The sequence below is a fragment of the Silurus aristotelis genome (genome assembly GCF_946808225.1).
Source record: "Silurus aristotelis genome assembly, chromosome: 1".
In the NCBI taxonomy this organism is placed as follows: Eukaryota; Metazoa; Chordata; class Actinopteri; order Siluriformes; family Siluridae; genus Silurus; species Silurus aristotelis.
In genome coordinates this window covers 26,811,785-26,839,428 of record NC_139574.1, presented here as the reverse complement: position 1 = coordinate 26,839,428, position 27,644 = coordinate 26,811,785, and the positions used below count along the sequence as shown (strand labels likewise).

General features: G+C 35.2%; 3 protein-coding genes and 1 long non-coding RNA gene across 5 annotated transcripts; 3 read left to right on the top strand and 1 right to left on the bottom strand.

The window, feature by feature from the left end:
* Positions 1–375: 375 nt before the first annotated feature.
* slc6a19b (solute carrier family 6 member 19b) lies at positions 376–8,912 on the top strand. Its single transcript, XM_083536375.1, has 12 exons — positions 376–740; positions 3,719–3,859; positions 4,052–4,189; positions 4,366–4,547; positions 5,531–5,641; positions 5,823–5,935; positions 6,060–6,188; positions 6,279–6,435; positions 7,085–7,289; positions 7,423–7,582; positions 7,862–8,024; positions 8,263–8,912. The coding sequence occupies exons 1-12, from the start codon at positions 542–544 to the stop codon at positions 8,413–8,415; spliced, it is 1,851 nt and encodes a 616-aa protein (XP_083392501.1). The 5' UTR covers positions 376–541; the 3' UTR covers positions 8,416–8,912.
* A 129-nt stretch (positions 8,913–9,041) lies between these two features.
* LOC310723350 (sodium-dependent neutral amino acid transporter B(0)AT3-like) lies at positions 9,042–16,605 on the top strand. Its single transcript, XM_083536255.1, has 12 exons — positions 9,042–9,629; positions 11,275–11,415; positions 11,699–11,836; positions 12,073–12,254; positions 12,338–12,448; positions 13,021–13,133; positions 13,416–13,544; positions 13,646–13,802; positions 14,307–14,511; positions 15,053–15,212; positions 15,552–15,714; positions 15,893–16,605. Exons 1-12 carry the CDS (start codon positions 9,449–9,451, stop codon positions 16,085–16,087), a joined length of 1,875 nt encoding a protein of 624 aa, XP_083392381.1. The 5' UTR covers positions 9,042–9,448; the 3' UTR covers positions 16,088–16,605.
* LOC310723516 lies at positions 14,369–21,161 on the bottom strand. The gene is made up of 3 exons (XR_014532709.1): positions 21,044–21,161; positions 17,950–18,009; positions 14,369–14,493 (listed from the first exon to the last, which is right to left on the bottom strand). It is a non-coding gene; the product is annotated as an uncharacterized lncRNA (long non-coding RNA).
* On the top strand, positions 18,020–26,852 carry LOC310723445 (ferroportin). 2 transcript variants are annotated; one of them, XM_083536502.1, is made up of 6 exons: positions 18,024–19,834; positions 20,804–20,923; positions 21,053–21,175; positions 21,326–21,580; positions 21,761–22,417; positions 26,177–26,852. In XM_083536502.1, exons 1-6 carry the CDS (start codon positions 19,654–19,656, stop codon positions 26,434–26,436), a joined length of 1,596 nt encoding a protein of 531 aa, XP_083392628.1. In that variant the 5' UTR covers positions 18,024–19,653; the 3' UTR covers positions 26,437–26,852. The 2 variants fall into 2 exon arrangements, 1 of the variants encoding a protein (XP_083392628.1); XR_014532689.1 differs by lacking the exons at positions 21,053–21,175; positions 21,326–21,580; positions 21,761–22,417; positions 26,177–26,852 and having other exon boundaries at positions 18,020–19,834; positions 20,771–20,945.
* Positions 26,853–27,644: the final 792 nt, after the last annotated feature.

Here is a 27,644-nt window from a genome sequence, read left to right as displayed (position 1 = left end):
GCACACCTCAACCGGAAAACTGTCATTTCTGAATAATTAATGCTGCTCTCTTTATTATTGTTAATTTCATGAGTGATTTAGACATAAAATGTTGAACCCTGGGTCCATCTATTTGTAAAAGAAAAAGTGCACTAAGAGTGCAAGTGTGTGTGTCTATGTATGTGTGTAAAGTGTTCCCAGAACTGCCCTGGATGTTGGACCCTTGTTTCTACCAAAGTTACTACTCAAGTGATATAAAGATTCTTATCTACATTTATTAACCATTTAGACCATTTAATTGGCATGCATGCGCATGTGTGTGCAGACAGGTGTGTGTGATGACATTAATTATTGTCATACATCAGGCTCAGTCAGGTGCTCTTGCTTCCCCTTATCTAGCTGACATGGCACATACTCCTTAAGGGGTAGCATACACGTGCCCTCTGCTGATGTTGTGCTAAAGTTCACCATATAAATTCACCTTTCTCAAAAAAACACTGCCCTATTACTCATAGTTCCCCACCACCTCTAGTTCAGATACATACGGAGCTGCCAGAGAATCATGAAGCTGAAGATCCCTAACCCGGGCCTTGAGGATCGGATCCTGAGCCATGATCAGCTGGAAAAGCTGGAGATCGAGGAGGCAGGGGAAAGGCCTAAATGGGATAACAAAGCTCAATATATGCTGACATGTGTGGGCTTCTGCGTGGGACTCGGTAATGTCTGGCGCTTCCCCTATTTGTGTCAGAGCCATGGTGGAGGTGAGAACATACATTTTAATTAACAAAAACATTGACCTCAGACAAAACATTAACCTCGGTTTAGAATTTTAAAACTCACTTTACATTTTCTCAAAAAATTATTTATCCTATTTTAACAGACCGGATACCAATTAGAAAAGTCAGAATTAAACCATATGTATAATCTCAACTTCAGATATTGGGTACCTTCTAATTCACAGGACTCAAAAGCACTCCAAACTAGATATTTTAGTAACATTTAGTCCAATTACACTTTGCTTATGTTTCTTTAGTGTCTTGTAGACTTTTTATTAAATTCACAAAGATCAGGCGCTCCTTGGGAGTTTACAGAGAGCTGAATTTGTTCAGGACAATTTGTTGGATGCCTTACAATGTTTTTTTGCTGTTGTAGGGAATCTGTTTTCTTGCTAGTGGTGTAACATTCCGACATAATGATAGGAGTCAAAGATAAGAAGCACTCAGGTTTTTATAATGCAAAGGTATTTTTTAAAATCCACAGTATTCTTAAAGCTAAGGTAAAGTAATGAGCTAATAAAAAGAAGTTTTGGAGATTGTGTTCTACAACTTATAAAAATTATAAGAAAATCAGAAGATGCAAGCTGAATATATACTTTAAATAACTGTGGCATAATTGTATTAAAGCTTTTAAACTGATCGCCAAGATGTGCACTTTAAAAGTCAGCTTAAGAAAAGTCTGATTCTTAAATTGTTATATTGAATTGTAATCATGAAGTAATCAAAGTTCACTGCAGTCAGAAGAAAGATTAAAGTTGCTTTTAGTAAAAACAAAGAACTGATTGTCCAGAATGACATCAAATATTACAGAGATTTTAAACCCTAGGTAATTGATTACAATTGGTCCTTCCTTAAAACAGCTCCTTCTTATAATACCCCTTTTTCTAGTCTGTTCGTAATTTATTATAAAGTTTAACTGCGGGTTTTTGTGGCCTGGATAATTATACATATATCCACACGGTTAGATCCCTCAAACATTAAGCAAAAAAGTTAATGCATCACTCTTTCTATATTAAGGATTTGTAAAAACTTGTCAAAAATGTGGGGCTGACAAATGATTCATTTTCCAAACAGAGATTTTATTTTTGTGAAATTTGCATTTTAATGTATACCCTAGACTTTTAGCAAAACATTCAGATGTTGCCAAAGGTATGGGGACATCAGAATTGTACACTTTCACACATGCAAATCTTCCTAAATAGGATGTGTTTGTATGTTTAGTGTAAGGTTGTCCTTTACCAGTAATTAACTAAGAGGCCCAAACCTTGTCAGAATGGCAATGCAAATGCACACAAGTCTCTAGCACAGGACTCTAGTTTAAAAGTTATTTTATAACTTTTTGACACTCCTTAATAGTTTTCTACATACCATATTTGTGTCAAGTAACACTTAATATTTTAATAAGTTTTAAGCTTGTGCATGGGCTTTCTCGTAAACCATTAGCCATCATTGTACATCCTTACTGGTAGGATGCAGTCTTGGTCGATTTATAGCTTCCTTGTTATACCTTTAATGTGAGAGGTTACAGAGTTACAAAAACACTGTGTCAGAAAGGTCACCATAACAATGAACTTCATTTATATTAACTCATCTATGGAAAAACACCAAAAAACAACAGAAACTAGCATCAACTTCAATAAGTCACCCTTCCCAGAAAAAAATTTAGTCAACATATGGTTCAGTGACAGAATAAACAAAATTTTAAAATGTCTTATTCTCACACTTTGATATGTTGTTTACTGTACCTGCTTTAGGATTTTATTACCCATCTTAACATCTTCATAAAAGCATGTGTTAATGGAGTGAACCACTATCACATGTTCCAGAGTATGTGAAACTCTAGCCCCAGATCATACTGCCAGTGCTTTGCTGCATTGAGGTCAGTACATAGAGTACTGAAGGCTGATAAGAGTGCAAACTCATAGCTAGACCTCTCTAAGAATGTCACCAAGACAATGTGTACCTAAGTGTATTCACAAGTGCACATAATTTCTGTGCGAACATGCTGAGTCTGCCACATTGCAGAACTTAGTTTTGTCCCTATTCTAAAAACACATTAATCATGGATCTGAAATCTAATCAGGATTAAACCGCACAAATACTATTAAAAAAATTCCGTGGCACTCACTGCTTATTAGGAACACAAGTACTGTACCTGCACATTCCTGCAATTATTTAGTCAGATAATCATGTCGCAGCAGTGCAATGCAAAAAAAAACCCATGCAGATACGGGTCTTCTGAATGTTGTGTGGGAAAATCCCAGGACATCAGCAGTTTATGAAAGTCTCAAATCAGCACACCTGTTACCAACATCCTTGCTATGATGTCAATTCAAAATATTAAATCACAGAGATCATACTTATTCTGAAGTTTGATGTGCACATTAATTGGATCGCTTGATCTTCACAGTGATGCATTTACAATGGCAGCATTCATTTATCATTAGTAACTGCCTGGTCAGATTTGTTGTGGTTTACAATAAACTGCTATTTTTTTTTTTAGTTACATTCATTAACTGTCTTGTTTAAACCACACCTTTAATATTGGTTTTAATATAGATACTCATTTTTATCTCGAAACACATACAAATTGAGATATGAATATCTGGACCAGTAAACAGATACAGATAGAGTTAGATACAGTATCATTGATAAATATATATATATATATATATATATATATATATATATATATATATATATATATATATATATATATATATATATATATATATACAGTATCATTGAGTTACACCTTTACTTGAAAAATGTATCTTGTTTCTAAACGGGACTATCAAAACAAATACTATTCACATTTTAAACCAATTAAAAGTCATACATATTTCCAAATGTACCTTACACATTATTGATCCTTTATATCCTGCATTATATGTTTAACCAGAATAAACATTACTTGAAGTAGTGTATGTTATTCAACTTATTCTTTATTTGTCTATCTTCAGGAGCCTTTATGATTCCTTTCCTGATCTTACTGGTGTTCGAAGGAGTTCCTCTTCTTCACCTGGAATTCGCTATTGGACAGCGCCTGAGGAAAGGCAGTGTTGGGGTCTGGAGGACCATTAGTCCTTACATGACAGGAGTAGGTGAGCTGAATTTCATGACCATCAACTATCCTGAGTTGATTTGGGTAAAAAATACTTGATACTTGCAGTGACAGTAAACTATAAGAAAGTAGTTGTTGAACAAAATTCTTAAATCGGTGTCTCATTATGTTTTTCCCTCCTGTTCAAATGTTTGAATGATACATGTAATACAGCTTGAAATTCTTTCTGCAGGAATTGCATCCATGTGTGTGTCCCTATTGGTCAGCCTCTATTACAACACTATAATCGCCTGGGTCATGTGGTACTTCTTTAACTCGTTCCAGGACCCACTACCTTGGAGCCAGTGCCCCATAAATGCAAACAGAACAGGTATCACAGCTACAAGGCACTACTCATTAGCGTGATTATAGGAACGATCGTTTTCTGTCTGCACACATGGATTTGTAATTCATCAAATGTAATGTGTTTGACCATGTTTTCTTGAACAGTATTTGTTGAACCAGTAGGCCTATGTCAAAATTCTCTAAGCTTGACTTCATTGACAGGTTTTGAGCCAGAATGTGAGAGGAGCTCTCCTGTGGATTATTTCTGGTACAGGAAGACCCTGGACACAACTGCAAGCATTGACCAATCAGGAGGGCTGCACTGGTGGATGGTGCTTTGTCTAATCTCAGCCTGGGCCGTACTTTATGTCTGCTGTGTCCGTGGAATAGAAACCACCGGCAAGGTATTTACTTTCTTGCATAACATATTTAAACACAGGTCAAACAGATAAGTACTGTTTAAAAGCATGGGAAAGACGTTTGTGCCAGGGGAACTGGTAGACCAGGTTATGGTGGTGGTAAAAAAATGTATAGTTTAAATAAATAAATAAATACATATTATATATATATATATATATATATATATATATATATATATATATATATATATATATATATATATATATATATATATATATATACCAGGTCTAAGAATCCTGTCTGTTTTTTCCAGCTTCATAATTATTGATTTACTTCTAGCTTAAGCTTATGAACTAATCATTTAAATATCTGCTAAAAATAAAAAGCCTTTATCTGAAAATTACACATACTTCACATTACATAAGAGCCGTTATCAACTGTATCAGTAGTTTTAACATCAAGTACTGATACAGTGCTTATAAACAGTAAGTGCTTTAGTGTAGTCAGAAGAAATGGTCTGTGAGAACATTTAGATCTCATCATCTTTAAGAGAGCAAGGTCTTTTTTTAAGTGCAAACACACATGCCATGTATTACTAAGCATATTATACAGAACAGGCAAGTTTTTAATTCTTTTAGCATTTTACTGCATACAATAACATTTAGCAATGTTATGCAAGAATAAGGACCCATGAAGATTTACTACACAAAGTTTAATAAGTTTATAGCAATGAAAATAGAGATGGTAGACTTTTCAGATGGATTCGTTCAAATGCAAATAAAAAAGCTGCATATAATAAAGTTGACTAACAAACGTTTGTTATTGCTTAATCAAAATTCACAGTTTTTCTTCTTTTAAATGACAGATTAAAACTAATCCAATTGATTTAAATAGCTTTTTCCATGCATTCTGTGCTTTTTAAACTTTCCAAATATAGGGTTCTAGTAGTTAGTTGTATACCCAAGAGGTGATTAGCATAATTTATAATGAATCAGCTATATATTTACTCTGTATATCTCATTTCAAGGCAGTGTATGTGACCTCCACGTTACCCTACGTGGTTCTCACCATTTTTCTAATCAGAGGACTGACTCTAAAAGGCTCCGTTGATGGAATAATATTTCTTTTTACACCAGATGTAAGTATAAATTAACAGAAAATCATTGCTTTTTACAAGTGAAATTCAGTAAATATGGCAATCATTATTTACTACAATAATATTGTGGTCATGCACACATATGTAAAAAAAAAATCTGTGTGTGTGTGTGTGTGTGTGTGTGTGTGTGTGTGTGTGTGTGTGTGTGTGTGTGTGTGTGTAGCTCAATGAATTAGCAAACCCATCGACCTGGCTGGATGCAGGTGCTCAAGTGTTTTATTCCTTCTCACTGGCCTTTGGTGGCCTCATCTCCTTCTCCAGCTACAACTCAGTACAGTAAGTTCAAAAGTACCATCAATTAAGCCCCAGAAGTAGAGTCAACTGCTGGAATATATTTGAAATATTAAATATCTTCCTGTATTGTGTCCTATGATGTCCATATTATATGAATTTCTTTCAGCAACAACTGTGAGCAAGATGCTGTGATCATCTCCACCATCAATGCCTTTACATCAATCTTTGCTGCCACTGTAATCTACACTATCATTGGATTCAGAGCCACAGAGAGATATGATGACTGTCTGGCAACGTATGTACTTATTTCCTTAACACTTAATAGCAGATACCTGGACCTGGAGAAAGAAGTTATCTAATTATGTGCTTTGCATCTGTCCTGCAGAAATATTATGACTTTGCTAAACACCTTTAACCTGCCAGAAGCAAACATCAATGAAAGTAACTACGAGCAAGTTTTTACAGGGCTTAATGCCACATATCCCAATATCATTCAGGGTTTAAATCTTCAGACCTGCGACCTAAACACATTCCTGAGTGAGGTAAAAAATTTTCACACAAAAAAATTATTAGTACTTATAATTTGCATTTTCTAAATTGTGTATCATTGGGTTAAGATTGAATTCGTCTTTCACAAAATGTTTAAGCTAAAATACACTATATAGACAAAAGTTTTGGGACACATGATTTGTCCAGCCAAATCTGGTTCTCTTACCACAAAGTTAAAGGCACATAATTGCAAAGGTTGTCTTTAAATGTTGTAGATTAAAAATTTATATTTACTTGTATTTGTCAAGTGCCCCTGTACACAAAGCCAGCTTTGTGAAAATGTATTTTACATGGGTTGCTCTGGAAGAGTTGAAGTGAGCTACTCAATCCTACTGAACACCTTTGGTATAAATTGGAACACTAACAATGCATACCAGGCCTCCTCACCCTACATCACTACCTGATTTTACTAACACCCTTGTGGTTGAGTGAGCACAAATATCCTCAACCAAACTTCATAATTTTTTGGAACATCATCGCAGAAGAGTGGAAGTCATTATAACAGCAAATAGGGACAAAATGTGGAATAGGATGTTCACAAAGCACATACAAATCATATGATCAGGTGTCCACAACCTTTTTTCTATATAGTATAATATGTTGAATATGACTGCTTACATCCATGCTTCTCTGGTTAATCAGGGTGTAGAGGGTACAGGTCTGGCCTTCATTGTCTTTACTGAGGCCATCACCAAGATGCCCTTGTCTCCACTGTGGTCCGTCCTTTTTTTTGTTATGCTCTTCTGCCTCGGCCTGTCTTCCATGTTTGGAAACATTGAAGGAGTCCTGGTACCTTTGCAGGATTTAAACGTCTTCCCCAAACATTGGCCTAAGGAAGTGATCTCAGGTGCGGTATTCTAAGTGTTCAAATATAAACTGAAAAATCATACAAAAATAATAGATTATTATAAATGTAAATATAACCTCGAACCAGGAGTAAGCCATGGATTAACCCATGATTTTTTTTTTTATTGTTTCAGGAGTCACCTGTCTGGTGTGCTTTTTTATTGCATTAATATTTGTCCAAGGGTCAGGGAATTACTGGTTGGCACTCTTTGACAATTTTGCTGGTTCAATTCCTCTTCTCATTATTGCCTTCTGTGAAATGGTTGGAGTGGTGTATATTTATGGAATAGATAGGTAAGTGAAAAATCACTTTTTTATCACAATTTTATCTTTACAAAAAAATAGTCCCTTTCTTGGACACTGTTGTAGTATACCCTGTCATCTTTGATGCTGTGGTAAAATAGCTATTACAATACCTATTATTTGTGCCTATGGGGTACTCAAAGAAAAAGACTGTGTGTTGAAAATTACAGCATACATTGGTTTAAAAACATCACAGTGTCAGCAGTTTTAATAGTAAACCACTGCATATTGGAGTGACATCAAATCTGAGACCATGAAATCTCCCAACAGGTTCAATGAAGACCTTATGTTCATGATTGGCCACAAACCTAATATCTTCTGGCAGGCCACGTGGAGATTTATCAGCCCTCTCATCATGCTGTTCATTTTTCTCTTCTACTTTGTTACCACCATCTCCAAGGAGTTCTTTTACCTTTCCTGGGACCCTGACTCGGTGAGGTTATTCAAGAGGCTACACGTAATAAGATCTTAAAGTATAGCATGAGCCAAGTTAATAACTATTTGTTAGTAAAATTGCTATGAGTTGCATGAGTTGCTGTGGTAAGCATTACTTGCATTTAGTCATTTAGCAGACAATCTTTTCACTTCTGTGATGCATTAGTATCAAGGAAGAAATGTTTCATATACAGCAGCTAGCCTTACTTTTTTTGTTCATCTGTTTGTTTTCACAGCCGAAATTTCCCACTTTGGAACAGAAACCTTACCCCTCCTGGATCTATGTAATAATTTTTATATTAGCTGGGATTCCTAGTCTTGCTGTTCCCATTGCTGCAATTTTTAGGGCCATACGGAACCGTTGCTGTAACAAGGATGTTGATGTCTAAATTAAGAGCACAATTTGTAATTCAAGTCCCATAAATATATCTTTTTTGGTCATTGGTAATTTGATCATTGTACTACTTCTTTTATGTCACCATTGTAAAGGATTTTTTGTTCTACAATTCTGACTATAATAATAGACCATTGTGAGAAACACACCCTCTGCTGGTTTCATAAAATTATATTTACTTTTAATACTGCTGTATGAGTACAGTGCATCAGAAATGTTGTCAAATTGTGCTTGTGATATTCAAATGAAAGCCTTTTCAATTAATTTTTTAGTTGTCGTATATACTAGAGAACCTTATTTATTTTGTACCTTTTGAACATTTTCACTGTAAAATATTTGCATTATAAGACTGACTTTGGTAATGTACATGTTAAGTCAATATATGTAATTAATTCATATTTGTTCAAAACACTTTACACATTTTGGTATTGTGTTGTCCTTTTTTTCTTAGAATAAGCAGCATTTTACTAAAATAAACATCATTAAACTAAATTTCCTTTTTCTGTTTTTTAAGATTTTCAGTCATCAGTTTAGTGCAAATTATTGCAGTAATCCTTCTGTTACAGTGCCAGAAAACCTATAGATAACATTGTTTAAATTTTAAAGTCATGAGAATGAGTAAGCTGTTAACCTGTAGATTAGATGCTCTGCAAAAGTGCCAGAAAGCCCATAGTTAACATCCTTCTTTCAAACTGTGAGGTCATGCCAATGAGTAAGCTGTTAACCCGTAGATTTCTGTAGATGCTCTGGTCAACCACAGAATAGCAAACAAATGAGTAGGAGTGTTATCCATGGTAACTGTCTGTGCTTCCTGGCATATCTCAGAATGCTGAAAAAGTGCCAAAAAAAAGCAGTACTCTGCAGCATACGGTGGGATTGAACAAAAAGGGCCAAAACTCCTCCCCTTCATCTGAAGAACAACCCCACAAAAATGTCAATGTAAAGAGATGCAAGAGCTGGTGTGAAGAGGAAATGAAAGTCAGAGCTGGATCGTGACTCACAAATCAACTGCAAAAGGAAACTGAAGGATGGATAAAGCCCTCAGCAGCAAAGACATTGAGCTGAGCCAAGCTCACGAAGAGGCCACTAAGACTGATGAACGACCCAAATGGGACAATAAAGTTCAGTACCTATTGACGTGCATTGGATTTGCTGTCGGCTTGGGGAACGTATGGAGGTTCCCTTACTTGTGTCAGGTATATGGAGGAGGTAAGAGATTTTTGCGAATGTAGGACAGGATTTAATTTAATTAAACCGTTGCTTTTTATGTTTTCATGTAATGATTTATTTACTGTTCATGTTAGTTGATTCCCAATTCTTTAATCTCTGTCTGTGGTTTATACATTTAATTAATCAGACACTGAAAATGAATTTAATCTACTTCCTTCCTAGGTCTTTTAAATGATACTACCATCCACATCATTTTAAAATGTGACCAAATGTAGTGATATATTGTTATAAATCTAATTTATTATCATAATATATGCGTATAATTGAACTTGTAAATAGTTAATATTTGTATGTTAGATATTAGTTTGACTCCTTGAATTACAACCAACAACAACAAAAAAAAAAAACATAAAAAATATATAAACTTGTGCTGAGGGGGTCCAAGAACACTAACAGCAAAACATTTCTCTATACACATAACCATCACTAGCACTTGATATATTGGAACCCATGCTTTCAGATATAAATGTAGTCCATTACTGATATATATTTAAGATTCTGTAGGAAAATATATATAAATGTTTCTGGGTATAAATATAAAGTCAAATCGATGTGTGGGTTAAAAAAGATTTTCTTATTGGGAATCAGAGATTAGGTTCAGAAGTTGGTTATGCATTATGCAGCATAGTGCTATAAAACTGCATATAAGACAAACTCAACTCATCCTACCAGCCTAGTCTGCACCAAAGTATAGCAGTGACATTACTAAGAGGAAACTGTGGTTTAGTAAGTGTAGATAAACATACAAGCAGCTATTTACGTCGCAAAACCATGTGGTAGAAAGTGTGTACATGCTTGTAAAAGACTGGTTCCTGTCAGGTACTGAACATGAAAAATGAAACATTGTTTAAAAAGCAATAAACTAGATTACAAATAAAAATGACTTTATTTTGAATACTCGCAGACTCACTGATTTCTAAGAATGAATAAAATATAATGTTGAGTATTTCATTTGATTGCTTTATAAATAAGACTAATGATGTATTTTCATTTCATAATGCATTCATTTTGTATGTATCTTAAAGTACAAACACACTGCAAAATTGTATACATTTCATCATTATCAAAGTCTCTTATATAAAGGGATATGGTTCTGTTGCATGTGATGTTTGAGCTTTTAGGACCTTTCATACATGGAGTACCAGCTTTTTGTCTAAAGTAAATATAAGTCTACATATGTAAATATAGAAACCAGGTTCACCCCTGCACTGTGTACAGTACATTTGAAAGTACCTAAACAGTTAATACATCTATTTACACTTCTATATCCTGTATTTATGGCACTGAAGTCGAATCAGTTAAATGGGATCATTAAATGCTCTGAGATCAAATTTAATTGTCTATCAGGTGAATCATGTAGCCTTTAGATGGAAAGTATTCCTATTTTAATGTTTTACACTACCAGGAGTTAAAGATAAGCCCATGTTATCAGATTTCACAAAAACAAAAAGGTACCATTCCATATGCCACGTGCTTAGTGGGTTAAAAACAAGGATAACACAAGAAGAACTTAGCTTCATACATCTAATCTTTATTGCTTCTTTAAATCTTAGTAATCTGATGTGCTAATAATAACAGTTCATGAGAAACTAGAAGTATAATAATGTATTGTGTTTGTATCTAGGTGCATTTCTAATCCCATACCTCATAGCACTGGTGTTGGAGGGGCTTCCACTGCTTCATATGGAACTGGCTATTGGTCAGAGACTCCGCATGGGCAGCATAGGGGTTTGGAACTCAATCTCACCTTATCTAGGAGGAGTAGGTGGGTACTTTTAGTCTTATGGAAGAACTATGTGCACAGTGGTTATGTACACACAGTATGAATGACTGTAATGTAGTACAGGTTTAATGTTTTGACTGTAGAGATTAGCGTCCTGAAAAAAGATCTGTTTTGGTAATTATGTCTATTAATGATGCTGGACTTATTTGATTTGTGAACTGCACTGAAATCATATCTCTACTGTTGTTGTACTTACTATACAAACTCAATCCTTTGTGTGTGTTTGTGTGTGTGTGTGTGTGTGTGTGTGTGTGTATGTGTGCAGGTGTGGCCTCAATGACTGTGTCATTTTTAGTTGGCTTGTTTTACAACACTATACTGGCTTGGGTTCTGTGGTATTTCTTCCATTCATTCCAAAACCCACTGCCATGGCAGTCGTGTCCGGTTAATGCTAACCGCACTGGTAAGACAGAAACAGTATGAACATTAAGACATTATTTTTCTGATACAAAAATGCTTCTCTATGTAGTGTCTCTTCCACATGGGGCAGGGAGTGGGTAATCTTACATGTTTACACTGGAAAAATCACAACAATTATTTAATTTTGATTAAATCTTTTTTAATAATGCTTATTTGGCTGAACTGGCAACTAGTGCTATCCATGTCGTTAGGCTTTATAAATGCTTCATGTTTTTACAGGATACATTATGGAATGTGAGCAGAGCACTCCAGTGAACTACTTTTGGTACAGAGAGACACTGAATATCACTCCTAACATTACAATTAATGGGGATCTTCAGTGGTGGCTAGTTGTATGTCTGGCTTCAGCTTGGTGTATTGTCTATATCTGCTTCATCCGAGGCATAGAGACCATTGGCAAGGTCTGTATTCTCTTCATAGTAAATTTTATTAAATCAAACATTTATTTATTCATCATTAAATAAATCTGTTGCTTTGGTTGAAGGCCGTGTATGTCACAGCTACCTTCCCATATCTTGTGCTCACCATCTTTCTGATCCGGGCATTAACTCTGCCAGGAGCTACTATAGGATTGCGCCACCTCTTTACACCAAATGTAAGTTGTGGGGGTTATTTTTTTATTTTATTTTTTTTACAGCTATTGTGCACTTGTTGTTTTGACGATGTGTCGGTTGATATAAAATAAAGGGCTTAGCTAGTGAGTGCTAGGTAAATTAACCTAGAGCTTACCACTTTGCCATGTAACAAGACAATCTAACTAGTTATTTAATTGTTTTTTTCTTCATCTAAAAATTGAAGCATCATATTTAATCAGTAGTTAATTTATTAATATGCCTGCGTCCAGTGCAACTTACAATAAGGCAAAGTAGTTAAGGGTTTAGGGCTTTGCTGATACTGATACTGTGATTGCTGATAATTTGGGTGGTGGTATTGAAACTCCAAACCTCAACAACACTGCTCTTATATATGACATTTATCTCATTAACTAGAACAGCACACCTGAATCACTGACCAAATTCTATCCAACAAAAATGTTTACATATCAGAAGCAAGATTTATGTATTGTCTAGATGTTTACATTGAGAAAAGTAGAAAAGAGAAATCCATTCTGTAAAAATGGCCGTGCATAAATAATATATTTGCTGAAAACTTTCTCTCTCCTGACAGTGGGAAACCCTGAAAAGCCCAACAGTGTGGTTGGATGCAGCAACTCAGATATTCTTCTCTCTGTCTCTTGCATTCGGAGGCCTTATTGCATTTTCCAGCTATAATCCACAAAAGTAAGCTCTTATTCGGTAGATATAGATCTGTTCCACTCAGTGATTGCCTAATTTATTACATAAATATAATAATGCAGTAATACACTTCATGTAACATACTGGAAAACATTAATATCTGTAGAGATAAACTGCACAGACATTGTTATAAATTGTGGATCCAAATTGTCTGAAACAGAAGTTTAATCATTTGCCAGTGTATTTTTGAGCTAAATGTCTAAAAAGTTTAATACAATAATAAAACAACAGTCAAATAAAATAAATATTTTATAAAATTCTTTCCAGAAACAACTGTGAGCGAGATGCTCTGATTGTTGGCTGCATCAACAGTGCTACCTCAATCTATGCGTCAATTCCAATTTTTTCCATCCTGGGATTTAAAGCACTGTCCAGCTATAATGATTGTGTAAACAGGTAAGCACTCCACAGCATGAAGTGAGCTAGGAAAAAGTGGCAGAGAATGTAGAATGTTATTGCTGGATATTAAAGCAAAAATGTTTTTTTGTTTTTCACAGTAATATTCAGGAGTTGACGAATGCTTTTAATATTCCGGATATGAATATAACAGAGGAAAATTATGATTCATACTTGGAACATCTTAATGCTACAGATCCACGCATGGTGCAGCAACTAAATCTGAGAACATGCAATCTCCAAGCACTGCTTGATCAGGTATTATTACACATGCCATTATATATATATATATATATATATATATATATATATATATATATATATATATATATATATATACTCAAGAAGTTATTGCACTACCTTTCACAGAAGAAGTTATGACAGCAGCTTGTTAAATTAGAGCGAAACTGGGAAGCACACTTTGAAACTTTGATTCAGAACACTCTGATATGGTAAAAACTTACCGAGACTCTTTCCAGATATTAAATGTATGTCTTTAAAAAAAAAAATTTGAAAAACTTTACTAATAATAATCGATAATCAATAATGAATTCTATGTTAAATAACAATTCAAATAACAGGCGCGGGCCCACTTTAATACTGAATGTAGACCCACCCATACACCTACAATACATCATGGCATATACTTAAGAAATAAAAGTACCACTTAAATGTATTGATTGTTGTACACCTGCAGACCTTTGATTGCAGACTATGCAGTGGTAAGTGTGTTTTCATTACTTTTTGTTTGTTGTTCCTCAGAGTGCCTCAGGCACAGGTTTGGCTTTCATCGTGTTCACTGAGGCCGTGATAAAGATGCCGGGGTCTCAGGTCTGGGCCGTTCTCTTCTTCATTATGCTTTTCAGTCTTGGACTTTCGTCAATGTTTGGAAATCTGGAGGGAGTCCTGACTCCTCTGCTGGACCTTCACCTAGTGCCCAAGTGCATTCCTAAGGAGATTTTCACAGGTAAATAGAGAGACTGGGACAACATTAAGTGGAAAATCTTTTGACCTAAAAGAAGCTATGAAGCTACATTATTAAAAGTTCTAAATGGTAGAAGTTCTGATAAGGGAGGGTTTGGGCAAATATCTTTGTATTTATTTATTTATTTTTACATAATTGAAAAATCCAACAATAGTCTTTGTCATATATTAAGATATTAAAGGTCTCAACAACAAATAATAAGTCTGGAAATGAGCAAGAATGAAACAGATACACTCCTGTGACTCTCCTGTACAACAATTTACTTGCTGTAGTGAACTGTCTGCGGAAAAACTAGAAACAGAGAAATTAATTTTTAAAGGCTTCTTGAATGCGAAATCCAAGTCATGATTATGATTAAAATGAACAAATCTGTGTTTACAAAATTTTCCAAAAAATATTCTGGGATATTTTGTTCTAAAGATTTGTTGTTAAGACAATTAAAATCTTTTTTTTTGCCCAGGGTTGTATAAAATCCCGTCAATTTTACCAACTGAATGTTTTTTATTTATTTTTTGTTCTATAGGTCTTATTTGCCTGGTTTCCTTCATTGTGGCACTCATCTTCACTATGGGATCTGGAAACTACTGGCTGGCCATATTTAATAACTATGTAGGTTCCTTGCCTCTGCTGGTCATCGCCTTTTTCGAGATCACAGCCGTGATTTACATCTATGGAGGCAACAGGTGCTTGCTAACTTGTTAATGGAATGTACTGTAGGATTATGTATTCCAAAGACCACTTAGACCGCTACTAAGATGTGTCTAATACAGGCATACAATGGCCATATTTACAGTAATGCACATAAAGAACTATTCTAGTTAATATTATTCAGACAAGACCAAGAGAGGATTATATACAGTAACATTACAATAGCATTATGTGATCAGGGTATTCATATGGGTACAGCAGCATTAGATTTTCTAAGACACTGTCTGTTTTTTTCTGTACTCAGTTATCTGCTAATGTACGGGACACTTGTTTTTTCAGAACATCCGATTAATACCATGTTTTTACCCTGTCAGATTCAGTGATGATATAGAGTGGATGACAGGACACAGACCCAACCTGTACTGGCAAGCTACATGGAGAGTGATTAGTCCTTTGATGCTTCTGGTGGTCTTTTTCGCTTATTTGGTTGTACAGGCACAACAAAAACCCACCTATGAAGCATGGAACCCTGATTATGTAAGAACCTCAAACACTCTTGTAACACTAAATGTCCATGTTTTCCATATTTACACCAATTCAACCCAGTGACATTAAGGTACAGTGTAATTAATAAAGCATTAGATAGTGGTATTGGATAGGGACTACAAGTGCATATGTACTTGATAATAATCTGATGTTTTTATTACTCTCCCAGGTGAATTTTCCTGCTCCTGAAATCCTGACATATCCTGGCTGGGTCTACAGCATCTGTATTCTCCTGGCTGCTGTTCCCTGCTCACTTATTCCACTTTGGGCACTTTATCACTTTATAAAATTTTTACATAAGCGCCTAGTGGACAGACTAGCTACAAGATGTTATGATAATGAAGGATACGAGGTAGAAACATAAGCTATTATAAATATTACTTTTTATTATGGATAATAAAAACATCAAATGTATGGTTGTGTTTTGTATACTGACACCAAAAAGATTATATAATGCCATCATATGTATTGTGTCCTTTGTTTTTAAATCAAATACTGTATTTAACATTACTTAAGTAATGTAAATGGACTGCTCTTTGTTTAAGAATACATTATATAAATTAATATATAATAATACTTTATATGCATAATAATTAGGTTATTCTCTAAGTTGACAATGTTTCTCCAGTCTCTGCGCAATAAATAACAAAATCTGCACAGCAACTTTATAATTTTTTTATAAATGGTTTTGGGGTATTGTTTTGTTCATTTTGTCATATTTTGTCTTTAAACTATCAGCATTCTGAAATATTTTGGAATATATGGAAGTTTATAATGTTGTATATGTATGTTTGAATTAAATGAAAAAGGGAGTCATTTAGGTTAGACAGTTTTTGAAAAAGAAAAAAAAAAAAGTAATAAACTGTTTGGTCACTGAACAAATATGTCCCTGTGTACTTCCTTGTCTGATAAGATGGATCTGTTTGTTTTGGTTCAAATAAAAGTGATGATTGCTATGATACAAGAAAAATGGTATCAATAAAACAACTTGCCCCATCATTCAGTTAATTATTAAAAGCAATTAAATTTTTGTAATAGACATCTTAAAGAATAAACAAATCATAATAATTTAAATAAAGAATAAATAATTATAATAAAGAATAAAAAAAAAAACCTTTAAAACTCTCTATTTGTTTAACAATATCAGAATGAATGAACTCATTTGTTCAGACCAGAGAGGAGAAAAACAGGATGTCTGATATCACCTTATGTTGATTGTAGATTAGTGCTCTATCAGCAGTACATGTCTTGTGTATAGTGAATCACAGCTTATGGAGACTATATATTTGCTGTGTTTCTGATCATTTAGATAACATGTTTCATTAGAGTGTAGAACAGTAGAGCTGTATCGTTACACTCCCCCATGTTATCTATAGTCATTGTCAAAGAGAGAATAGACCGAGAGCTCTGAGTTTAACTTGCATTAATAATAAGCCATAGCAGAGAATAACTATCTTCAATGGTTCCGTTAAAAGCTTTTGCAAAGAACTTTTCTTGCAAAGAGTTGAGGAACAAAATATAACTGAGTTTCTCAATCTTTCCAAATGTTTGTGTGAGAGGGCCACACAGTCTCACAGCATTTTTTGATATTGTAAGGAACTTTAATTTATTGATTCGTATTCATGGACACGAATTTCTCTCTTTCTTTGTGTCATTCAGCATGATCAGAAGATAATTGGTAATGCTGACAAAAACTACAAAGGCAATCTTTTTAAATAATTTTTTATCAAAGAATAAGGCAGAAAATATACGGTTTGGGTAAGGGTTAAGGTTAGGGTAAGGGTTATACTGCTAAATGTGTGTCTGTAATTATCGCAGTCTCCTTAATTTACCCGGTAGAATAAATATACTGTATTTTGACTGGAAGGAACCACTGATGATGGTCTATAATAGCGAGTACCTTACTAAATATAAAGCAATAAAAACAAGGATAAAATCTCCTGCTTAAATATTGAGTAATAGTGCATGAAGATTAAAAAATCAATAACAAACGAGAGAAAAAAAACAATACAGCATCTGTAGTATCCAGTGGCAATAAGAAAACTTTGGCAGAGGCACCAAAAATACTTCCTATTAAAATACATTACATAGAAAGTCATCTTCAGTGACACGAGAAAAAAGGGGTAATTTGTGTCTATTAACAAGAATCAATAGATTACATTTCGTGACTATATCGTGAATTACCTCAATGAGTCATTTAGCAGACACTTATCCAGAGTGACTTACAAACAAGTAAACAAGCTGTACTGCTCCAAAGAACACAGCAGATCTGCAAGAAATCATTATCTAAAAAGATATGAGATAAAAAAATATTAGTTTGGACATAAACAAGCCAAAAAAATAAATAAATAATTAACTTAAGTGCATAAATAACATGAACTTAAAAGAACAGGAGTTAATACTAAGCAATTATTGTAAGATACGTGAAATAAAAAGCAAGTATAATAATAGATACTGTCCTAAAAATAATTTAATTGGAGCTCTATAGAAGATAAAGACATAAGGTGGCTCTCATTCCACCACTTGTTTGTAATGCTCAGGGGGTGTCACCACTGACATTGTCTCTTATGGTGGTCACATGCTCTGGAATATGCTGCATTTGTGAAGCTGTATGCCCTGTTTTGCTTTTCTGGCACTTTCATACAATGATGTCCTCATACACTGTTAAGTTAGTTGTCCTACTCTGACTGCATGTTTAGGCCTGTGGTCATGTCCCTGTAAAAGGAACACATGGCAGACACTACAATCTTGACAGAGGACTTGGATGTGTAGCGGGAACAAGCCAGAGCACACTCGTATTCAAAAGGTGATATCGGCTGGCTTCAAGGATTATTCTTTGGCAATTTATGCTTGAGGTAAATTAAAATAAATATTTTAGATCTGGAATTTATTTGGGTACATTGCATAATATAGTTTGTTTAGCTTTAATGTGCTGCATATAATGTTAGCACAGTAACAAAGCAAGATAATGTATGTATCCATTGACATTTGTGTAAAAATTGCACCCCTGTCATATAATGTTTATTTAAGCTATGAATAAAAAAAATTAAAAAATGAAAATAAGCAAAAAATGAACTACAAGCAAGCAATTAATATTTGATAAAGAGAAGACAAAATACAAACTTCTGGTCATTATGAATTTTTTTAAGAAGCAGCTTCAAGCATGTTCAGTAAGGTGTTTTACTTATTGAATATGAATGTTGGTTAATGTAGGTGTTTATTATTTGGCTAAGTGGAATTTTTCTTTTTTTAGAAATAACAAATTAGAAAACGTTAAAATGTAAAAAAAAAAAAAATAGTAGTTTGTCAGTCAAGAGGCCTGTTTTTCTGAAGTATTTGGGCTGGTTAATAGCAGAAAGGTGAAAAAAAAAAGAAATCCACACTGTTTTTATGTACTAAACTAGCTTATATATATAAAGAGAGTGAGAGACAGTTTGTGGTATTGTGGTAAGATGTATTTGTCTTCTGTAGCATGTCAGTGACAGGAGATTTACCTCAGTGTGCTGGTGTAATAGTGAACCATGAGAACAATGACATCAAAGTGGCACAAGAGAAGAGCAGAGGTAAATAAAATAAAAATAATAACCAGCATACCAGATTCATGTGTTTTGCCTGTCCAGGTTTTCATTAATCTTGTAATAACATACTTTCAACTAGGTTCATGAATAATATTTGTTTTATAATTTAGATGAATTACTGAATAAAACTGTAAGATAATATTGAATAAAACAAAAAATACCCAAAATCTCTCTCTCACGGTATCAGCGGTCAGCTACATCACAGGCCCCAAGTCCCTCATTTATGTCAGTGGAGCATTATCAATGTGGGTAAGGAAAAAAAAAAATAACATAATATTCACAGAAACAGAAAACGTCCCCCAGAAATATTCACTGTTTAATCTTAGTTGTATTTGTCATTATTCTCTGCCGCATGTCATTTTGCATCTGGCAGGGTGATCGCATGTGGCACTTCGCCATCTCTGTCTTTTTGATTGAGCTGTATGGACATAACTTACTGCTAACTGCTATTTTTGGGCTGGTGGTGGCTGGTTCTGTGCTTTTCTTGGGTGCTCTACTTGGAGACTGGGTAGACCGTAACCCAAGAAACAAAGGTAGGTTGTGCATTTTATAAATTTGCCATTCTGTGTAATTTGTGCAATTACGGTGTCACGTGATCATAATATAATAATACCCTGAATTTATTAGAAAATGGACAGTATCTGATCAGGGTAATAAAAAAATTTGAACATCCCACAGAGCACTATCAAATCCATTATAAAAAAATATATAGAATTTTGCACAATCCACCAACAATCAGTGACAAAGAAAAAAGGACATTACTCAGATAACTCTAAAAGAGTTGGAAAGATTGATAGTTTTATGTGACCATAGCCCAGATTCCAGAAAATTGCTTTATTTAGGCATGGAGAGGAAAAAAAAAAGAAGCTAATATTGGAAAAAGGAAAAAAAAAAAAGATTAATAATTAGCATAGCTGTGGAAAACATTTCACTGCTCTGATGACACCAAACGTTTGCCCTTTGCAAAAAGCACTACAGCATTAGTAGAAGCATGTTGTAGGGTAATACATTTCTATAACATGCCTCAGAAGGGCCCCTTAAACTGCTTAAGTTTATGGGCAAGATGGATGGAGCCAAATACAGGGTAAACTGAGAAGCAACCTTGTTTTTGTCTGCAAAACACTTGGATAACAGGGTTGAAGACATACTGCCAAAAGCGTCAGTGTAGCAATTCAAAACTGAGAACCTGAATGGGGTAGACTTGCCCAAGCAAAGACAGGACTAGTGCTGTTCACCAGTAGTATTCAGCCAATCTGACAAAGCTTGAACCATTTGCCAGGAAGAATGTGGAAAAGTTTCAGGATATGCAGTAGATCTGCAAAACTGAGAGATCAATACCAAATACTTGCAGCTGTAATTGCAGCCAAAAGTTTAATACTTGTGCAACCAATACATTTTCTGTGACATTTGTATATGCTATAATGTAATGTCATGAGTTACTAAAGGTTTGATGTACTTCTGTTTTTAAGGCCTGAAACAGTCCTCTATGTTCTTTACTGCAGTGGCTCATGCATCCATGTTCATTCAAAACATCTCAGTGACAGTCTGTAGCATTGTGCTGATATTGGTATTCTCATACAAAAAGTGGATTGAGCAAACCTGGGACGGTTATTTGACTGTGAGTAATTGTTACGGTTTCTCTACTCTACATACACATTCATGGGTTAATATTGGTACATTTTATACTTTTAGTACTGTATCGTAAGCAGTTCTAATGTAACATGTTGCATCGCATGACTTACATAAGGCAGTTTGTTATACGGTGGTCATCATCCTGGCAGATGTGGCGAACCTCGCCAGCACAGCCCTCAACATTGCCATTCAAAAAGACTGGATAGTGGTCATAACCGGATACAACCGTGGCCACCTAGCTGGTAAGAGACTATGTGCATATCATTCAAATATTTATAATGGAAACAAACATTTTATTACAACCTAATATGATGTGCATGCATCATTCTAATAACATCACCATTAGCTGTTTTTTGACCATATACAAGGAAATTGCTTTAATTCCACTATAGGGATGAATGCCACGATGAGACGCATTGACCAAGTGACGAACATTTTGGCTCCACTGGTTGTGGGTCAGGTAATGACCCTGGCCTCAAATGTGGCGGGTTGTGGCTTCATCCTGGGCTGGAATCTGGTCTCTTTGATTGTGGAGTTTGTCTTCCTCTCTAGAGTATATCACATAGTACCAGAGCTTTCACTTAAACTGCCCTTAGTAGAGGAGAAGTGCTATCTGGAGAGGAGGAATGAAAGGAAGATGTCAAAAGGTGAGAGAGAGAGAGAGATTTAGCCAAATAATTATATGCTGTAAGGTGTGTGGACTTTACTTTAATCTAAAAGGAAGTCAAATTTAGATCAAACTTAGGTCAATGGCATTCTTTTAAATTTACATTCAGAGTGTAAAGAATGAAATTTGTATTTGTGAAGTCACACCTGCTACACATGAGTAGTAACTATTGTTTTACATTATGCAGGTGAAATTTCATTGAGGCATTTGAGAGGGAGTACCAGTCAGACACCATGTCTGCATCACCTGCACAGGCTCCTTGGCACCTGCAAGGAGGGCTGGAAAACTTATTATAGGCAGCCTGTTTTCCTGGCAGGAGTGGGCCTGGCATTTCTCTATACCACAGTGCTGGGCTTTGACTGCATCACCACAGGTTATGCATATACCCAAGGCATCAGCGGATCCCTTCTCAGCTTTCTCATGGGCGTCTCAGCCATGGCTGGCCTGCTTGGTACAGTTCTATTCACCAATCTCCGCAAAACCTATGGTCTGATCAAAACAGGCATGATCTCCAGCTGCTTGCATCTGTCCTGTCTGCTGTTCTGCGTGTGTTCTGTGTTTGCTCCCGGCAGCCCTATTGACCTTAGCATGCTAAAAGAATCTAATGCTCCAGACTTGGGAGAGATAAATGGAGGAGGACACAGCAGACATGAGAACATGCTTCAGTGGGGCAACAACCAGCCCCTGTTGCCTGACCGCTCCTCAATTCACTGGACCAACAATACTGTGCTGTTTGAAAATGCACCAGGAGGGCCTGCACCTGAGTCTTACATGTCCATCATTCTGTTGTTCCTAGGAGTCATCACAGCTCGAATTGGTGAGAAGAATGAATGCTTAGAGTATTTACCTTAAGCTCACACCTTAAACGCTTAGAATTTGTAGTTGGTGTTGAACGTTGTTGATATTGATGAGATTATTTATAGTGGATACATACCACCAATGAATTGCAGCAAAAAAAGTTAACATTTATTTGATAAAGCAAGAAACAAAATTCAAGTGAAAATAAATAGTTACATTTCAAAAAAAGAGAGAAAGAGAAAAAAAAATAAAAAAATGGAAATACTTGTACAAAGGGTTGCACACTCTGCTATAATGGCGCATGGGACTGTGCTTAAATTTATGCATGATCACACACAAATTCAAATGAATTATCATACATTTGTTAACAGTAATGTTATTCTGATTAACTAAATAAAAACCAGTTGTTCTCCAAGATTTTCTTGACATCATCTTGGTTTATTAAGACTGCTGAAGCCATAATCCTGAAAAAAAAAATTGTAAATGTGTAAACATAATTCTAGAAATCCACAAAATCAGGTTAAAAAAACTAAAACAAAAGCAGACTCAAAGTCAGTCTATATTACAAATGGGAAAAAAATCCCCAAAATCTTAAAAAGAACTCGAAAAATCTCAAACAAAGTACTTCTCTGTAAATATGGCAAAAATATATTCAAAGCAAACTCTTCTCAGGAAATAGTAGAGTAACACAAAACACTCTTAAACAAGAACTTAAACAGGGCCGCATGAATTACGGTGGCTGAGAAGTGCAAAACACATTAACAAATCAAAAAACAAATTACCAAATTAGAAAACACACAAACAGACAAACAGGAAAAGGTAGGTATAGTTGAATGGAAACTCACCGATCATTGGACAAGACACCTGTCTTTCAAGATATACAGGAAGTGAAATATTATAACTTTGTTTCTTGCACATGTGTAAAGTTCTCAGTTTACATTAAACTATTTATTTTGATTAGTGCACCTTTACATACAAGAAAAAAAACCAGACGTAAACATTAGCAAGCAAGGAGAAACTGTTGTACTTCCTGTATGTCTTGAATGACAGGTGTCTTGTCCAATGATCGGTTAGTGTTCTATTTGCAAACTTCTTCTTCTTTCGGCTTCTCCCATTAGGGGTCGCCACAGCGGATCATCTGTCTCCATACTTGCCTCTTTCAACCCAACTACCTGCATGTCTTCCCTCACCACATCCTTTTTCTTTTCCTTCTTCCTGGTGGCTCCATCCTCAGCATTCTCCTACCGATATCCCCCATGTCCCTCCTCTGTACATGTCCAAACCATCTCAATCTCGCCTCCATCACCTTGTCTCCAAAATGTCCTACATACGCTGTCCCTCTAATAAACTCATTTCTAATACTGTCCATCCTCGTCACTCCCAACGAAAACCTCAACATCTTCAGCTCTGCTACCTCCAGCTCCACCTCCTGTCTTTTACTCAATGCCACTGTCTCTAAACCATAAAACATCACAGGTCTCACCACAGTCCTATAAACTTTCCCTTTCACTCTTGCAGATACTCTTCTCTCACAAATCACTCCTGCTATCACTCTTCTCCACCCACTCCACCCTGCCTGCACTCTTTTCTTCACTTCTCTAACACACTCTCCATTACTTTGCACTGTTGACCCCAGGTACCTTAAATTTTCCACCTTCTCCACCTCTTCTCCCTGCAACCGCATCACTCCACTGCCCTCCCTCTCATTCACACACACATGTACTCTGTCTTACTCCTACTGACTTTTATACCCCTTCTCTCCAGCGCATACCTCCACCTCTTCAGGCTCTTCTCAACCTGCTCCCTACTCTCACCATAAATCACAATATCATTCCATTTGCAAACTATACCTACCTTTTCTGGTTTGTCTGAACTGTTGCACGAAAACACATTACCAAATCCGAAAACACAACGACAATTCAGACAAACCGGAAAAGGTAGGTATAGTTTGTGAATGGAACACTTACCGATGATTGGTCAAGACACCTGACTTTCAAAAATATACAGGAAGTCTTTTTTTTTCTTTTTTAATTTTCTTTTTTTCTTTTTTATTTTTTATTAAACAATTAGCCATGTACAAACAACGGGGCAATAACAAGTACAATTTACATTACAATACACAGAACAGGTGCGTGAAAATAAAAATATATACACATATATTTAGGGTAAAGAGGGAAAAAAATTGATAAATAAATAAAATATTATATTTTAAATATAATAATAATAATAATAATAATACAATAAAAAAATATTTAAAAAAATAAAGAGGGCTATGGTTTATTCTGTAAATCATATTGTTCTATAAGGACAAATGATTCATTGCATTTTTCTTTTTAATCACTTTAAGGGCTTTTATGAAAGAAATAAACTCATTATAACATAATAATATTCAAGTATTTCGATTTGTGTATATAAAATCTTTCCATTAGAAGTATATTATTAACAAGAAAGTCGTCTTTGTTATTGTTCATTACAAGTCCAAAGATAATGTCCTTCACAGTGAAACCTTTGGGTAAAGCCAGTTATGGATATCAGACCATAAAGATTCTGAAGTAACAGTCTGCAGGAGGAGAAAGTTGGAACGTATGTGTAAATGTGTACAAACTAATCTTTATGTCATACTGCATCATCTCCAACATCACTGCATATAATTGTCTTTCCCCAAAGTAGCTTTGAATTAATTCCAGTTTCTCCTTGCTTGCCAATGTTTACTTATTACTTATTTTCTTATATTTAAAGGTGCACTAATCGAAATAAAATAAAAAAGTTTAAAGTAAACGGAGAAATTTACACATGTACAAGAAACAAAGTTATATTATTTCACTTCCTGTATAACTTGAATGACAGGTGTCTTGTCTAATGATCGGTAAGTGTTCCATTCACAAACCTACCTTTTCCGGTTTGTCTAAATTGTCGTTGTGTTTTCGGATTTGTTAATGTGTATTTGGATTTGTTATTTTGTTTTTGCATTTGTTATTTTGTTTTCGGATTTGTTATTTTGTTTTTGCATTTGTTATTTGGTTTTCGGATTTGTTAGTGTTTTCTAATTTGTTAATTTGTTTTCGGATTTGTTAATGTGTTTTGCACTTCTCAGCCACCGTACGCTTGAGATAGCACTGCAGACAGTAAAACAAAACCACATAACCAACAAACAAGCAAAGAAATTACACAAAGGAACTAAGGGAACTTAAATACACACAGGAGGTGGCTAATGGGGGACACAGGCGACATCTGGTGTGTAAACAGTGGAAATGCAAGGAAAAAACATTAACAAAAAGGATCAAACCTAAAAGCCCCTCGAATCCTAACAAAATAATGGGGCATCACAATGACAGCGCCAAGAGCAGGATGTCCCTTTAAAATTGACAAAATAACTAGATTAAAACTAGACAGGATGCTTATAGTCATACTTCAATATTTCAATATTTGCAGGAATATCTGTAAAAACTGGTCACTTTCTGCATACGACAATAGTATCGCATATGATTTAGATGTGTGCTATGGGGTAAGGCAGAGAGACAGATTTACCTGGGGAAAAAAAATCTATAAGGCAATTTATTTATTGCCAAAAAATTTTTTTTGCTCTGGTATAGCCTGATCTCATCAAAAAATCACTTTTGTCTTGTTGTGATTGGTCAACAAATGTTGGTTATGGAATGAGTAAGAATAAAACAGATGCACTTGTGAGGCCTCAGATGCAGTCAGGTAATTAAACTGCTAACTTGCATGTAGTCTACTACACTTTCCTTTACTATGCCAATTGCTCTTCTTTTTATAGGCCTGTGGTCATTTGACCTAACAGTAACTCAGCTGCTGCAGGAAAACATCTGTGAGTCTGAGCGTGGCATTGTAAATGGAGTCCAGAGCTCCCTGAACTACATGATGGATCTCCTACACTTCCTCATGGTGATCTCTGCACCGCAGCCACAACACTTTGGTATTTTCGTTATCATCTCTGTGTTGTTCATTACTGCAGGCCACATCATGTACTTCGTGTATGCCTGGAAGGCAAAAAGAAAACAAAGCCTCAAGGCTTAATCCTCACTTGTGTATGATTTAAAGATACAGTCCCTGAAACTGATGTGTGTCACGCATACTGTGTCAATTCACTTCTCTTTGGATATCTCCATATGCAGCTGCCTGTCTTCGCACCATTTAGAGGTGTTCAGCCTTAGCACTGCAGCTATGGTGTCTCAAAAGAGAAAACAGCACCACCTCCTGGATGCTGATGGAAGCATTGTAGCTTTGTGAAGTTTTCTGAGAGCTGTTGCGTTCTCAAATGGACAGTTCATCCAGATCTAATATCAATATTAATAGCTGGATTTTAATGGAATACTCGGTGGATAAACAGGATGTGATCCTTAATGGATTTGTGACATAGCCACAGTTGTTTGTTGTTAAATATAACCCGGCACCAAAATGAAAAGCTGCACTGTACAATGTCATGGTTTTCAACTCACCAGGAAAATCCCCAAATTCCACACCTGTTAAACAACATATACACAATAAACAAAGGTCATAAAATTTCCTACCAGTTTTTTCTATCATTCATGTTTTATTCTGGTAAAGCAGGTTTTATATACCTTTGTGAATAAAACTGTATTTATCCAACAATCCACTCATCTTACTTCATGTAATGTATTTCTTAGAAGTTCTAAAGGCTAAACCTTACCAACACACAACTCTTGTATTTATCACACATACTTTGCAGTGTTTGCTCGGTTCTTTTGTGTGTCATTTTATGGATGCTCCATGTATAGTGCATCCCGAAATATTCACAGCGCTTCACTTTTTTTGTTTTATTTATTTAGTTGTTTCAGCCGTATTCCAAAATGGATTAAATTAATTATTTCCTTTAAAATTTTACAAACAATAACCCATAATGACAACATGAAAAACTTTTGTTTAAAATCTTTGCAAATCTCTATACAAATCTCTTTGCAAAAAATTTATTAAAAATAAAAAAACGAAAAATAAAAATAAAAACAATTTCACATTTACATACTGTAAGTATTCACAGTCTTTGTCATGATACTCAAAATTTGAGCTCAGGTGCATCCTGTTTCCATTGATTATCCCGGTCAGGTTTGAGGGAAAGATGAATGCAGCAATGTACACAGACATCCTTGATGAAAAGCTGCTCCAGAACGTTCTGAACCTCAGACTGGGGCATTAAATCCATTTTCGAATAAAGCTGTAACATAACAAAATGTGGAAAAAAGTGAAGCGCTGTAAATACTTTCTGG

Bases quoted from the DNA above. Each gene is read 5' to 3' on its own strand.
- LOC310723445 (XM_083536502.1), top strand. From the start codon at position 19,654: ATGTCATTTTGCATCTGGCAGGGTGATCGCATGTGGCACTTCGCCATC. The intron at 20,924-21,052 runs GTAATTGTTACG...TACATAAGGCAG, and splicing joins GGACGGTTATTTGACTGTGA to TTTGTTATACGGTGGTCATC. The intron at 21,581-21,760 runs GTGAGAGAGAGA...GCTACACATGAG, and splicing joins TGAAAGGAAGATGTCAAAAG to TAGTAACTATTGTTTTACAT.
- LOC310723350 (XM_083536255.1), top strand. From the start codon at position 9,449: ATGGATAAAGCCCTCAGCAGCAAAGACATTGAGCTGAGCCAAGCTCAC. The intron at 13,134-13,415 runs GTAAGCTCTTAT...AATTCTTTCCAG, and splicing joins TCCAGCTATAATCCACAAAA to AAACAACTGTGAGCGAGATG. The intron at 15,715-15,892 runs GTAAGAACCTCA...TTACTCTCCCAG, and splicing joins AAGCATGGAACCCTGATTAT to GTGAATTTTCCTGCTCCTGA.
- slc6a19b (XM_083536375.1), top strand. From the start codon at position 542: ATGAAGCTGAAGATCCCTAACCCGGGCCTTGAGGATCGGATCCTGAGC. The intron at 7,290-7,422 runs GTGCGGTATTCT...TTATTGTTTCAG, and splicing joins GCCTAAGGAAGTGATCTCAG to GAGTCACCTGTCTGGTGTGC. The intron at 8,025-8,262 runs GTGAGGTTATTC...TTGTTTTCACAG, and splicing joins TTTCCTGGGACCCTGACTCG to CCGAAATTTCCCACTTTGGA.